Source organism: Trachypithecus francoisi, unplaced genomic scaffold (assembly GCF_009764315.1).
Source record: "Trachypithecus francoisi isolate TF-2019V2 unplaced genomic scaffold, Tfra_2.0 Lachesis_group12, whole genome shotgun sequence".
NCBI classification, from domain to species: Eukaryota; Metazoa; Chordata; class Mammalia; order Primates; family Cercopithecidae; genus Trachypithecus; species Trachypithecus francoisi.
Genome location: NW_022681457.1, coordinates 13,127,685 through 13,143,107, shown reverse-complemented (window position 1 = coordinate 13,143,107; position 15,423 = coordinate 13,127,685). Strand labels below are relative to the sequence as shown.

Genomic DNA, 15,423 nt, shown 5'->3' with positions numbered 1-15,423 from the left:
GATGTTGAATAGAAAGCAAGCTATGGTGGCATCTTAACTGTTTCACTGCCTGGCAATCTATATGTATTGTCACTTTGGGACAGTTATGATTCCACTGAAAAACAAGTATTCAGGCAGGCCCAGTGGCTCACACCTGTAATCCCAGCACTTTGGGAGGCCAAGGCGGGTGGTTCAGTTGAGCGCAGAAGTTAAGAGAGCAGCCAGGGTAACAAGATGAAACCCCATCTCTACTAAAATAAATACATACAATTAGCCAGGAGTAGCGGCAAACACCTGTAGTCCCAGGTACTTGGGAGGCTGAGGCAGAATCACTTGAAGCTGGGAGGTGGAGGTTGCAGTGAGCCGAGATCAATGCCACTTCACTGTAGTTTAGGAGACAGAGCTAGACTCCATCTCAAAAAAAAAAAAAAGGAAACCAAATATTTCTTGCAGCAAAGTGATATCACTGAAGAATGAATGAAGTCCAACATGTCTTTATTTCATTATTTTTAAAAATCTTAATGAAATGGGAAATAGATAAAATTCATTTAAAAAAACAAGCCTAGAGGTGTGAGGCTAGGCAGGGTGCCTCACACCTGTAGACCAAGCACTTTTGGAAGCCGAGGCAAGTGGATTGCCTGAGCCGAGGAGTTCGAGATCAGACTGGGCAACAAGGTAAAAAAAAAAAGTTTCTACAGAAAATACAAAAATTAGCCTGGTGTGGTGCACGCCTGTATTTCCAGCTACTCTGGAGGCTGAAGAAGAGTGCTTGAGCCCAGAAAGCAGAGGCTGCAATGAGCTGAGATTGTGCCACTGCACTCCAGCCTGGGAGACAGAGTGAGACCTTGTCTCAAAACAAAAAAGTATGTAAAACATAAATAGTTGACTCAAAATGCTATAACCACTTATTAAAATGAACAATTTCAAATACTAACCATACTCTCCATCTTGGTAAGATAGAAGAACAGAAATTCTTGGACACTGATGGTAGATATACAAACAAGAGCAATAATTTTATTCTTAGATAATAGTTTGGGGTTGCTTAAAAAGTTGTACATTAGGCCAAGTGTGGTAGCTCACGCCCGAGAAGCCGAGGCAGGCAGATCACTTGAGGTCAGGAGTTCGTAATCAGCCTGGCCAGCATGGTGAAACCAATCTCTAATAAAAATACAAAAAATTATCCAGGCATGGTGGTGCATACCTGTAATCCCAGCTACTCGGGAGGCTGAGGCAGGAGAATCACTTGAACTTGGAAGGCAGAGGTTGCAGTGAGCCAAAATCATTCCACTAAACTCCAGCCTGGGTGATGCAGCGAGTCTGTCTCACAAAAGAGTTGTACTTTAATCTATCATTTGACTCAGGCACTGCACACCACCATATTAACATAGTGAAGGATACTTATATAAACAACTGCATTCAAATGTAGCAGTTGCATTTATAACAGACAAAAACAAGAAGCAACTGAAATATACTTCAACAGATAAATAATATACAGTTAAGTTTTCATAGCATGTGATTTTTTTTTCTTTCTGTAGAGAAGGTCTGGCTATGTTGCCCAGTCTGATCTCTTAACTCCTGGCCTTGAGTGAACCACCTCATTCTCCCAAAGCATCAGGTTTACAAGCATGAGCCACCATGCCTGGTTCAACATGTCATATTCCAAGCAATACAAAAAGAATGAAGGTCGGGTGCAGAGGCTCATGCCTGTAATCTCAGCACTTTGGGAGGCTAAGGTGGGTGGATCACTTGAGGTCAGGAGTTTGAGACCAGCCTGGCTAACATGGTAAAACCCTGTCTCCACTAAAAATACAAAAATTAGCCTCATGTGGTGGTGTGTACCCGTAATCCCAGCTCCTCAGGAGGCTGAAGTAGGAGAATCTCACGAACCCAGGAGGCCCAAGTTGCAGCGAGCCAAGATGGCACCACCACACTCCAGCCTGGGTGACAGAACGAGACGGTCTCAACGCAAAGTCTCTTAAGACCAAGGAGAGCAGATATTCTGAAGTTTTCCACATTGACAGCACTCATAAGGCCTTTCTCCAGTATGAACTCTCCTGTGTTTAATGAGACTGGACGTTTCAGTGAAGGATTTCCCACATTCACTGCACTCACAAGGCCTTTCTCCTGTGTGAACTCTGATGGTGAAGGAGGGTAGAGCTTCGCTGAAATCTTTTTCCACATTTGGTGCATTCATAAGGCCTTTCTCCAGTGTGAATTCTCCTGTGTTTAATGAGACTGGAACATTCAGCAAAGGATTTTCCACATTCACTGCACTTATAAGGCTTTTGTCCAGAATGAACTCTTTTATGAACATGAAGCGCAGAGCTGGAAAGAAATGATTTCCCACATTCACTGCATTCATATGGCCTTTCTCCAGTGTGAGTCCTCTGATGTATAGTCACGCTGTTCTTATTGCCAAATAATTTCCCACATACCTCACACTCATATGGTCTTTCTCCAGTGTGAATTCTCTCATGAACAAGAAGATGATACTTCCTGTTAAATAACTTCCCACATTCCCTACAATTGTAAGGTCTTTCCCCAGTGTGAAGTCTCTGGTGTTCAGTGAGGTGGGATCTGTACCTAAATAATTTTCCACACTCCTTGCACTCATAAGGCCTTTCTCCAGTGTGACCTCGCTGATGTTGAATGAGGTTGCCCTTTTGACCAAAAGATTTCCCACATTCTCCACACTTGTAAGGCCTTTCTCCAGTGTGAACACGCTGATGGTTAATAAAGCAGAACTTCTGACGAAAAGATTTCCCACATTCCCCACAGTGATAAGCTGTCTCTCCAGTGTGACCTCGCTGATGTTGAATGAATTTACCCTTTTGACCAAAAGACTTCCCACATTCTCCACACTCATAAGGCCCTTCTCCAGTGTGAACATGCTGATGGTTAAGGCTGTCCTGACTAAAAGATTTTTCACATTCCCCACAGGGATAAGCTGTCTTTCCAGTGTGAACTCGCTGATGTTGAATGAGGCTGCTCTTTTGACTGTAAGATTTCCCACACTCTCCACACTCATAAGGTCCTTTTCCAGTGTGATCTCGCTGATGTTTACTGAAGCTGACATATCTGCTAAAGGATTTTCCACAATCACTGCACACATAACATCCATCTCTAGTGAAAAGTTTCTGGTGTGGAATAGCTGAGTGTTTGGTGCTGAAGGCTTTTGTGCGTTTTCCACACCCGGAATTAGTTTTTCCCTCCTGAAAGGGTGGGTCATGCTTAGTTTCACTGTCTGTCTTCTCTACAGGGTAAGCGGCTTCTTGTTGGCATAATCCTGAACTGGGCAGAACGTTCTCCCCAAACTCATGGAAGACAAATGGCTCCTGTGACACCCTGAGCTTACGTTTCTTTACAAACGATGCTTCTCTGACACTCTTTCTGCAGAATTTCTCTCCAATATGCTGCTTCTGGTGCTGATTAAGGTTTGCAGTGTCATCCAAGGTTTTTCCACATGCCCCACTCCCGTTCAGCTTCTGCTTCTGATGTGTTTCCTGGTGGTCAGCAAAGTGCAAATCATCTCCCAAGATGAGGCCACGCATTTCACAGGGGTGAGCCTTCTTAGGAGAAACAGTTGCCCTAGGAGTCGTGTTCTGAGACTCTCTTTGTACAGAAATGCTCTGCTTAGACGGTACCTCCTTATCTTTTGATCCACACCAACAATCTGAAAGCAAGAAAATGCTGGTCAAGTGCAAAGTACCTGTGACGGGAAGACACAGCCCACCCACAAGTACGTCTCACAAATTGAGGAATTATTCTATAGAAATATTTGCAGGAACACAATATTGGCTTCAAGTTGAAGATGGGGCTGCTGGCCAGGTGTGGTGGCTCACGCTTGTAATCCCAGCACTTCGGGAGGCCGAGGCGGGTGGATCACCTGAGGTCAGAAATTTGAGACCAGTGTGACCAACATGGCGAACCCCATCTCTACTAAATATACAAAAATTAGCTGGATGTGGTGGTGGGCGCCTGTAATACCAGCTACTCGGGAGGCTGAGGCAGGAGAAACATTTGAACCCAGGAGGTGTTCACAGTTTTGAGCCGTCATCACACCACTGCACCGTAGCCTGGATAACAGAGTGAGACTCCATCTCAAAAATAATAATAAATTAAAAAAAAAGAATGAGCTGTCTAGCATTATTGGACTGTAAAGGTCACAGAAGCCACGAGGCCTCATGATGTAAGAGCACAGGCATACATGCAACACAGGGAGTAGAGGCAGGCTCCACAGCTCCTTCCTCTAAACACAAGTTGTGCACAGGATCTTATCTCCTAATGACATGTGAGTGCTATGTAGAAGCATTATGGACTGGATGTGGTGGCTCATGCCTGTAATCCCAGCACTTTGTGAGGCCAAGGCAGGCGGGTAACCTGAGGTCAGTAGTTTGAGACCAGCCTGGCTAATACGGTGAAACCCTGTGTCTACCAAAAATACAAAAAATTAGCTGCACGTGGTGGCGCAGACCTGTATTCCCAGCTACTCGGGAGGCTGAGGCAGGAAAATCACTTCAACCTGGAAAGGAGAGGTTGCAGTGAGCCAAGATTGCACCTTTGCACTCCAGCTTGGGCAACAAGAGTGAAACTCCGTCTCAAAAAAAAAAAAATTACATATATATATGCATAGGTCAAGACCAAGAAAACATGAGTACAACACAGCAGAGGGTGGTCATGGATGGTTTAACAATGGGCATACACTTCCTAATATGTAATTGATACACCAATATCAGAGACAACTACAGATGAAAGCACAAGAAAAATGGATGCGAAGTGGAGTCCAGAGATGTGAGTATTAGTGCTGGGGTGGATATCACAGTAGAAGTGGAAAGGTACAGAACAAGAGTGAAACTCTCAACAATAGGGAGAAAAAGACAAATAGTGTGTGCCTACTCATATTGCCACAAAAATACTTGGCAAATATAAATGGTTTCTGGTACGATTTGGATAAACCCCTGAAGTCATGCCCTCCCCCAGCATGGCACTCCTGAGGGACAGGCTCCCTTTGAGCCTATCGTGATGAGCCTGAATTGAACCACATCTTATCAAACACCAAGGAATCTCCATCTCACCCCCAGTACATGGGACCGGATGATATAAGCATGAAGGGAGAGACAGCAGAGATGAATAGCCAACACCAGCTCAGCACAACTAAGCACCTGACAACCCACAGAAGAGTAAACTAAGTATTACAAGAGAATTCCTAAGCAGGGTCTTGGAAGAACAGTCTATGGTCTATGTAAGTAGTGACAATGTCAATGAAGGCAATTCTCGGCACAGGGAGGCAGGAAGAATTGTCAGAGAGAGGAAAGAAGTGTTAGTAGAATCTGGGCATACAAGAGCTACCGACTTGGACAGTCACCTGACAGCCAGAGAGCAAGCAAAGTGGATACATTAGGGTGCCTATAAGACTCCTGACTCAGACTCCTTCCCTGGGAGCCTGGAGCACAGGATGTGTTGGAGATGCTTAAGGAGAGGAAAAGGCAATACACACACCTTACTCCTACCAGCCACACAACTCACACAGAGAAGTGTAGAAGGAACCTGTGTCCAGGCTCCTTAAGTGAGAAAGACAGTCTTGTCAATGAAAAGGGGAACAGCAACACTAGCTCAGCTCACAGGGTGAGCGTGAGCAACTTACCCAGGGAGGATATAAGTGCCAGGTTCTCTAGCATCACATCACGGTACAAGCACCTCTGAACCTCACTAAGAAGACTCCATTCTTCCTGGGAAAAGTTCACAGCCACATCTTCAAAGGTCACAGTGTCCTGCTATGATAGTGACAGATGAAACCACAAACAGCCCCTGTGCTGAGGTAACCCAACCCGCCTCTCCCACACAGCCACCCTTGCTCATCCTCCTCCCAAGGTCCCCAACATAGAGCTGAAACTATGTCCACTGGTGCCTTTGTCTCCTCATGGGCCCACTGGTCAATTGTCATCAACAACAAGAAGTAGGTGGACAAATAGGTATCCATGCTGAGGTCCGGATATAAAAAGGTCCACCCCCTTCTAGGCAGGGTGCGGAGGCTCACACCTATAATCCCAGCACTTTGGGAGGCTGAGGCCGGCAGATCATGAGGTCAGATCGAGACCAGCCTGGCTAACATGGTGAAACCCTGTCTCTACTAAAAATACAAAAATAAGCCAGGCATGGTGGAGGGCACCTGTAGTCCCAGCTACTCGCGAGGCTGAAGCAGGAGAATGGCGTGAACCCGGGAGGCAGAGCTTGCAGTGAGCAGAGATCACGTCACTGTACTCCAGCCTGGCTGACAGAGCGAGACTCTTTCAAAAAAAAAAAAAGAAAAAAGCCCAGGGCAGCTGCCTGAGTCCATCAGACAAACTCGCTCTCTAAATACACATCATTCTTTTTTTTTTTTTTTTTTTTGAGACGGAGTCTCGCTCTGTCGCCCGGGCTGGAGTGCAGTGGCCAGATCTCAGCTCACTGCAAGCTCCGCCTCCTGGGTTCACGCCATTCTTCTGCCTCAGCCTCCCGAGTAGCTGGGACTACAGGTGCCCGCCACCTCGCCCGGCTAATTTTTTGTATTTTTAGTAGAGACGGGGTTTCACCATGTTAGCCAGGATGATCTCGATCTCCTGACCTCGTGATCCGCCCGTCTCAGCCTCCCAAAGTGCTGGGATTACAGGCTTGAGCCACTGTGCCCGGCCACATCATTCTTTATACTGCACAGACACATGCCCATGGCCACACCCACCTGAATTTCCCACACCTTCAGCCCCTCTCTGGCATCCCCACAAGTAAAAGTTAGTTTTGGGGGGTTGTTTTTGAGACAGTCTACTCTGTCACCTAGGCTGGAGTGCAGCCTCTGCCCCCCAGGTTCAAGTGATTCTTGTGCCTCACCCTCCCAGGTAGCTGGGATTACAGCCGTGCACCACTATACCCGACTTTATTTTTATTTTTTTTTTGAGACGGAGTCTTACTCTGTCACCCACCTGGAGTGCAGTGGTGTGATCTCAGCTCACTGCAAGCTCCACCTCATGGGTTACGCCATTCTCCTGCCTCAGCCTGCCAAGTAGCTGGGACTACAGGTGCCTGCCACCATGCCCAGCTAATTTTTTTTTTTTTTAAGTAGATACAGGGTTTCACCATGTTAGCCAGGATGGTCTTAATCTCCTGACCTCGTGATCCACCTGCCTTGGACTCCCAAGGTGCTGGGATTACAGGTGTAAGCTACCGCACTTGGCTTGTTTTTTTTTTTTTTAGTAGAGATAGGGTTTCACCATGTTGGTCAGGCTGGTCTTGAACTCCTGTTCTCAAGTGATCCACCCACCGTGGCCTCTGAAAGTGAGGAGATTACAGGGGTAAGCCACTGCACCCAGCCCCCATAAATAAAATTATTTCACAAAATGAAAGAGGGTATAATGGCCCATGATTCCCTTGGGAATATGCAATGGTTTGTTTCTATAACTCTGCTAGTCAGGATTGAGTTGAAACCCACTACAAAGTATAACGACCTGGAACCCTGCCTCACTGCCTTGATAAAAGGGTTGTTAGGCTAGGAAACGTTATCCAAGAGAGCAAAGTGGGAGTGAGATTTGTACTCACACCTTTTAAGGTTGTCCCACTATCACAAGGTGTCAAAGTGACACATCATATTGGGCCTTCAATTGTGGCCTTATACCAAAATGCGGATAAATATCCAGAGTATGCTTTACAAATACAAATAGGATCCAATATTAACACAGAATTTCCACGGTTTCCAAGAGTAGTGGTAATCCCAAATCATCCTGTGAATGTCTCCCTGAATGACTCCATAGCCACACAGAACCACATGTGGCTTCAGATATCCACGGCCCTATCCCACTTCTGTGCTGCACCAGCTGAGACCTCAGCTGTAGCAACCCTTCTCTGTCCACCTAATGCTGTGTAAAGCCCAGCCCCTGGATTTGTGAACCAAACCAAATCTACTATCACAGATGAGCATATTTTTCACTGCCCACATGCACCAGGCTGAATGAAACTCCCTAGGCACTTCCAAAGTCCTCTCAAAAGGTTTGTGAGTCCAGACAGTGATAAATAGTTGCAGCTTTGGCACCAACTCAGTGCTAAGTGTCATGTTCCCTGAATTACTCCTATGCTTCTGCATACAACTATCTCTTGTCTGTTCTCTCCTTGGATGTCTATGTCCCCTTCCAAACTCTACCATCTGATATGTCCTGCCATGACGGTCACTCACACCCTCTCAGGTGTTTAGGAAGCCCAATAACATCCCTCGGGGACGTAAGTAAGAGATCCACTCCTCAGCCTGTAATCACACCTTCCTGGCCCCTGAAAACATTTACCACCATAATCGGAAGCATGTCCTCCTAAGTGGGACCCATAACTAACTTATTGTAGTTTATCCATTAGCTTTCATATATCGGACGTCTCCAGTATCAACACCCTCCCAGACACCCCATCCTGTATGTCTAGTTATCCATTTGATGCCACCACTTATTGGCCTCAGATTCTTCATATGGTCAAACAACCCTCTTGATATCCACAGTCAATATTATGTCAATACCTCATCTCGGCTGAAGCAGCGTCCATGGCTACAGCTGCCAACATCAAAAACTTTGGGCTCATGCCTGATTCCTCTTTAATGCACTTATCATCCACATTAGAAAAACCTATCTGTCTGCCAGGTGTGTGGTTCACGCCTGTAATCCCAGCACTTTGGGAGGCCGAGGAGGGTGAATCACCTGAGGTCAGGAGTTTGAGACTAGCCTGGCCAACATGGTGAAACCCAACTCTACTAAAAATACGGAAATTAGCCGTGTAATTACATGCCTGTAATCCCAGCTACTCGGGAGGGTGAGGCAGGAGAACCACTTGCACCCGGGAGGTGGAAGTTGCAGTGGGCCATGATTGTGCCGCTAGACTCCAGGCTGGACAACACAGTGAAACTCCATCTCAAGAGAGAGAGAGAAAAAAAAAGAAAACCTAGCTGCCTCAGCTGGGCGCATTGGTTCGTGTCTACAATCCCAGCACTTTGGGAGGCCGAGGTGGGAGGATCACCTGAGGTCTGGAGTTTGAAACCAGCCTGGCCAACATGGTAAAACCTCGTCTCTACCAAAAATATAAAAATTAGCTTGGTGTGGTGGCGGGTGCCTGTAATGCTAGCTACCTTAAGGGCTGAGGCAGGAGAATTGCTTGAACCTGGAAGGTGGAGGCTCCATTGAGCCAAGATGGCGCCATTCCACTCTAGCCTGGGCAATAAGATCAAAATTCCGCATTAAAAAAAAGTAACAAAAGAAAAGAAAACCTAGCTGTCTCTTTACAAAAAGTGAATCCTGAATCCAGACCCATGTGATTTGCCACGTATCTGATCCATTAACCCTCACCTGGATTATGGCAGGAGCCTTATCTCTGACCTTTCTTCCTCTTCCCTCAACCCACAGTCTGTGCAACAAGGTCCAACCAGATGAAGCCTATAGCCAGATAGAACTGGGGTAATATCACCTCCTGACTTTGATCCTTTTTATCTCTAAGCATTTCACAATCTGGAAGCAACTCCTGAGTTAACCTTCCAAGAGTGCATACATTGGTTGACAGAAATGAGAATACCTCCATATAACCTGCCATGGCCTTAGTATCCTTGGTTTAGAGATTCTCTAGGGTCCTCGGATCAAAGGACTGAAAAAATGGCACTTCAGAGTCCCAGAGTCCCAAAACTTTGATCTCATGTCCAATTCCTCTTTCATGCCCTTATCATCCACATTAGAAAAACCACCACAAGCTACAGTACCTGTGGACGGGGTCAGGACCAATGAGGGAATGGAACACCCTCCACTTCCCTGTGTGGGTTCCCTAATTGCTTCTGCAGCGTGGAGTGCCCGAGGGGAGAGGCAGACATTGCAAACATGTCACGGGATTTGATAAGCTCAGGTCTCCCTGAACCCTTTCTTGTCCCTAGAGCCAGGTAACCCTAAGTCTGGTTGTCTGACCTGCTTCTCTCAGTGCAAACTGTCATCTCTACCACCTATGAGATCTACAAATGGATTCAACCTCCCAAGGCCCCAAAGTCCTCATCCTGTCGCTCTACAATGTTCTTCCTTTAATTGGCCTTTGGGAAACTTCTTAAAAGCCTGGATTTGGATCATGTCCCTCCTTTCTTCAAAACTCTGCATGGCTTCTAGCATCCTCATGATGAATGCACAGCCCTTGGCCTCCTTGCTCTACCAGGAAGAGCTCCGCCTTACACTTTGTTCCTGACAGATGCCTGTAGACCCCAGGTTCCATCCTCCCCGCTCCATCCATCTCCAGGCCATTGCCTGCACCCCTCCCTGTGCCTGTCACTCTCCGCACTGCATGGCACTGGTGTCAGAAAAGGTGAAACAGACTTTGCAAAATTGTAACTGAGGAAATTATGTCAGTGAAAGAAAACAGACCTAATCGACTCCATCTTGCTTCCAACCTTTCAGCTGTCCTTGTTCATTCCTGGGCATAGGCTGAATTAACTTAGGAAAAGAATTCAGTTCATTGTTTCACTCTGAAACGAAATTGATAAAAGCCCTTTCCTGAAAAGACCCCCTTCTTGCCTGGACACCAGCCTGCCTTACAGGACTAACAAATTAGCTACAAGATTAGAAATTACGGTGTAGGGGTCATGCAGCTTCTGGCTCCAAGAGTTTGAACCTCCCCAAGTTGCTCCTGAAGGTAACAGCACTATTGTAAAACCTAATGTGGGAAAGAGAATTTCTGGGGCACCAGTTGAGTTGGTCTCCCCTGTGTGAGACACCCATGGGAAGCCATGGGCGGCCTCTGAGGAGAAAAGTCTCCTTATTGCCTACATGCCTTTATGCCCCGAAAGCAGAACTGCTCGGCGGCATTCCACAGGTTGCTCAGGGAGATAATACTCCCTTCAAGCAGTGGAGTATAATCAAACATCTTGGCTCCTCTGAAACCCGCTGCCACCTGTTTCAGTCCCGATAAGTTAAAGATCTTAAGTAGTTTAGACACACGCCTTTGCTCAAGGAAATTCACAGAAACGGCCACTGGTATACATCTTATCGAATGACTCACGAGTTCTCCTTCACTGATTAATCCTTTACCTCATTCCTTCCTCCGCCTCCAATCTGCCATAAGAACAAAGAGCCTGTAAACCAATAAATTGGGCGGAGCCCAAGACCTCGGGGCCGCCAGGAAGCGTCCCATGCTCCGGTCCCCTGGACCCGCCTTTTAAACACTTATTTTGTCTCTTTCTAACTCCTTTGTCTCCGCCGGACTCGGGGTACCCGCTGGGTGGTGTGGGGCTGGTTTCTCCAACACCTAAGATCAGTGCTTGGGGAATTTTGCAGATCCTGTACTGGATGGATCAGCTGACAACACGCAGACCGGTAATCTGGGTCAATCAGTTCTCCCATCCCACCCAGAACAGAAAACAGCATGAAAAACTCACTTCAACCCCCTATGAATCCATCTCCAACCTGACCGATCAGCACTCCCCACTTCCCAAGCCACTACCCGCCAAATTAATTTTGAAAACTCTGACCTGGAATGCTCGGGAGACTGACTTGAATGATAAAACTCCTGTCTCTCGAACAGCCAGACGGCTCTGCGTGAATTACTATTTCTCCATTGCAATTCTCCTGTCTTCATAAACCGGCTCTGACTAGGCAGCTGGCAAGGTGAACCCACTAGACGGTTACAGAGACCCCGCCCGCGAGCGCCTCAGTGTCCCTACGTCGGGTACCGGCTACAGACCCCTGAGCACGAGCCGCTCCCTCGCTGGTTTAGGACCTGGGTCACGATTAGGTGACCGGAGGGCACAGAAGGCGCCACAATTACCTGAGCCAGACGCCTCGGCGAAGTCGCTGCCATCGGACTACTTGGGGAAGGACGGCCCGGGAGCAGTCGGTGACGTCACGGGGCTGTAGAGCCGACTCTGTTTACCGAGGACGATTCCTCTCCACCTTCGGGGTTCAGTCACCGCGGTCCCTTCCAGCATTCAGGAGCCATAAACTGGGCAATCCCCCCTCAACACCTATCAACATGGCCGCTATTAGAGGACCCCGGAAGTCTTGGCCTTTCCTTACGTGCACACGTGGAAATGCCTCCTTTCCGAGTCCTCATTGGCTCTGACACGCTGTCGTTTAACGCAGAGCTTTCTGGGTAATGTAGTTCCTCAGGTTCCAAGGCGCAAAAGAGGGTGCTACCCAGAGGGGGTCTGCAGGAAAAGCCCGCTGTCAGGTGTGGGGCTCTCCTTAAAAAGCGTGCCCTTCTGGCTGGGCGTGGTGGCTCACGCCTGTAGTCCCAGCACTTTGGGAGGCAGAGGTGGGCAGATCACGAGGTCAGGAGATCAAGACTATCCTCTCTATTACGGTGAAACCCCCTCTCTACTAAAAATAGAAAAAAAAGGTAGCCGGGCGTGCTGGCGGCCGCCTATAGTCCCAGCTACTCGGAAGGCTGAGGCAGGCAGGAGAATTGGCGTGAAGCCAGGAGGTGGAGCTTGCAGTGAGCTGAGATCGCGCCACTGCACTCCAGCCTGGGCGACAGAGGGAGACTCTGTCTCAAAAAGAAAAAAGAAAAAAAGACCGCCTTTCTAGGGCAGAGGACGGGTCTCACCTAGCCTTAGAAACTGTGTTGAGATTCGTGGAGACTAGTGTTTGTAACTAATCACTAAAGAATTTGGAAAAATACTATTTCAGATTTTGGGGACCTCAAAGCTAAATAATAGGGAGCTCAAGTTAAAACTATTATTTCTCCCAAAGGCTGAAAATCCAAATTACCACACTGTTTGATACAGTCGTTCAGTCGCAAAATACCTGCACTGGAAGCAGAGGCTGATAAACGTTAAGTTTGTGAAGGCCCTCAGAAGCATTAGAGTCCCAAAGGCAAATCAAGGAAGTTAGAGATGTGGCTCCCCTAAAACAGTGCAAAGTTGAATCTCTGTGATTCCTACAGAAAACAACTGTCCTGCTCATAGAATCTGTGAAGGGAAAATCTTATGGCCTCAAAATTACTAAAGGGAAAAGTCAAGCTGAGAACTGCTCTGGGCAAACTTGCCCCATTCTATTCAAAGTCATCCCTCTCCTCACTGAGATAGAAGCATATTCTGATTGCCTCCTTTGGAAGGACTTATCCGAAACTAAAAATAATGCAACTGTTTGTCTCTCTACCTGTCTACCTGTGACCTGGAAGCCCCCTCCCTGCTTCGAGTTCTCCCCGCCTTTCTGGTCAGAGCCAATGTACTTCTTACATATATTCACTGATGTCTCATGTCTCCCTAAAAGGCATAAAACCAATCTGTACCCCAACCACCTTGGGCACATGTCAGGACTTCCTGAGGCTGTGTCACGGACATGCTTCCTCAACCTTGGCAAAATAAACTTTTTTTTTTTTTTTTGAGATGGAGTCTTGCTCTTCCTCCAGTCTGGAGTGCAGTGGCGGCTTCTTGGCTCACTGCAAGCTCCGCCCCTCAGGTTCAAGTGATTCTCCTGCGGCAGCCCTCAAGGTAGCTAGCATTACAGGCACCCGCCACCACGCCCAGCTAAGTTTTGTATTTTTAGTATAGACGAGGTTTCACCATGTTGGATAGAATTCCTCCATTTCTCCCATCTGCACAGCACTCACCTGGTCCATCAACTCATCTGAATTATGCCGGTATACTTCCCCCCATGCTCACTGCCTTCTCATTAACCCAGGAGTCTGTTCTCCAGTGTGCAACCAGATAGATCCAATGAAGATCTGGGTTAGACCACCTCTTTCCCCGTCCAAGCATCCCAGCACCTCCAAAACAGATGCTCAGCTTTTCAGGCAACCACATTACAGGCCTGAATCTTGACCCTGGCTTTTTGTTCCTATGAGAAAGAATGGATGCCTGCTGTACATAGGTCCAAACTCTGCCACACCTCAAAGCATTTGCACAAACTGGTTCCTAAAATAGCTTTCTACACCTGTTTCCATTGGTTGCCAGAAATAAGAACACTTCCATTAGTCCTTGGCTGGCACTCAGGACTCTGAGCTTGGTGTATCCACAGGTTCCCCACTCCCAAGAACTGGAAAAACATCAAGTGAACACCCAAGACACCATAATCTCAGACAACACACAGGTAGTGTCAGGTTCAGGGAGAGACTGGGACACATTCTCTTTCCCTGTGTTGGTACCAGAAGCATTTTCAGTCTGCAGATCCCATGAAAATAAGAAGGCAACTGTGACCAGCTCCAGCTGATCCAACCTCCGCTGAACCCTACACAACCATAAAGCCAGGGTCCCTGGGGCTAACTGATTAACCGATTTCAACTCCCAGTGCTCCTTCTTACCATCTGTGACCTTGAATGAAGACTGCACTTCTCAGTGCCTCATTGTCCTCATCATCCTCATTCCAGTCTGTTCTCTGAGAGGCTTTTGGAAACTGTTAAAGTCCTACCAAGGACAGGACCCTCTTCTGTTCACAACCCTCCATACATCCCAGGACACTCAGACTGAAGGCACAACCCCTAAGACAGGTGTGACTATGGCTCATGTTCAGGTTTTACTAGGGCTTTTTTTTTTTTTTTGAGAGATGGGGTCTCACTATGTTGCCCTGGCTAGTCTTAAGCTTCTGAACTTAGGTGATCATGACACAACATAGTTAACAGGTTCTGAGATGTTCATGGCTCAGATGTACCTCTAAGCCTTTGCACCTGTTGGTTCCTCCACCAGTATTACTCTACCTGGGGTGAAGTCTGTAATACACAGCATTTACCTGAGGTAGGTCCCTCAGTGTGGCTGCTGCCATCAACTGTGGGTGGAGCAGGCATCACCCCAGGCAGTGCCTGTGAGCCTCAGACCTGCCACTTGGGAGCAGAGATGACTCCTCCTCTTATGCCTTCTCTGTCCCAACCAAGTACTCCCTGGCCTGACAAGCATGCCCAGAAATCCCTCCTCCTGGGCCTTGCAACTAGTGCCTTCTGGGAAAAGTACTTCCCAGAGCTCTCAGTCAACAATGGTGGGATCCTCCAAGAGCAAGCAGAATGCAGACCACGTGACACTCTGAGGGCTGCTGGAAAGCCCTATTCACACCTCAAGGGAGGAAGGCTATTGATTCTTTGTAAAAGCATCAAATAGGTATCACATCAGACTCTAGAAAGCTCATCCTGCCCCCAGAGAATAAAAATACTATTTGAGATGCTCCTAAACGTACTTATCTAAGTGGCCATATCATTGGCATCATTCAGACTTAACAATGTGTGCACTCAGAGTTGAGAACATTAAGTATTGATTGCTCTTTAAATTCATGTAGACTGAATCATTATAGTCAGTTTTGTCAGTTTCATTGTTTTGTTGGGAACAAAAGAAAATTCTCCGTAAGACATAATGACAGGATGGGTACAGAAAACAGTCAGAAAACATGAATAAGACCTAATATTTGCTACCATAACAGAGTGGCTATAGTCAAAATAATTTAATCATACATTTAAAAATAAAAGAGTATAATTGGATTGTTTATAATATGA

The 15,423-nt window shown here is 47.0% G+C and overlaps 1 protein-coding gene across 8 annotated transcripts in view; it reads right to left on the bottom strand.

The window, feature by feature from the left end:
* Positions 1–966: 966 nt before the first annotated feature.
* LOC117091835 (zinc finger protein 586) overlaps positions 967–15,423 on the bottom strand; it is an 82,253-nt gene continuing 67,796 nt past the window's right edge. For 3 of the 8 annotated variants that reach the window (XM_033224663.1, XM_033224667.1, XM_033224666.1), the window contains 2 exons: positions 5,624–5,750; positions 967–3,652 (listed from right to left, as the gene is read on the bottom strand). In XM_033224663.1, coding sequence (XP_033080554.1) covers positions 2,088–3,652; positions 5,624–5,750 — 1,692 coding nt within the window. In that variant the 3' untranslated portion in view covers positions 967–2,087. Of the gene's footprint in view, positions 3,653–5,623; positions 5,754–11,772; positions 12,202–15,423 lie in introns of those variants that run through there. The other 5 variants (XM_033224664.1, XM_033224665.1, XM_033224662.1 and 2 more) reach the window with 5 other exon arrangements.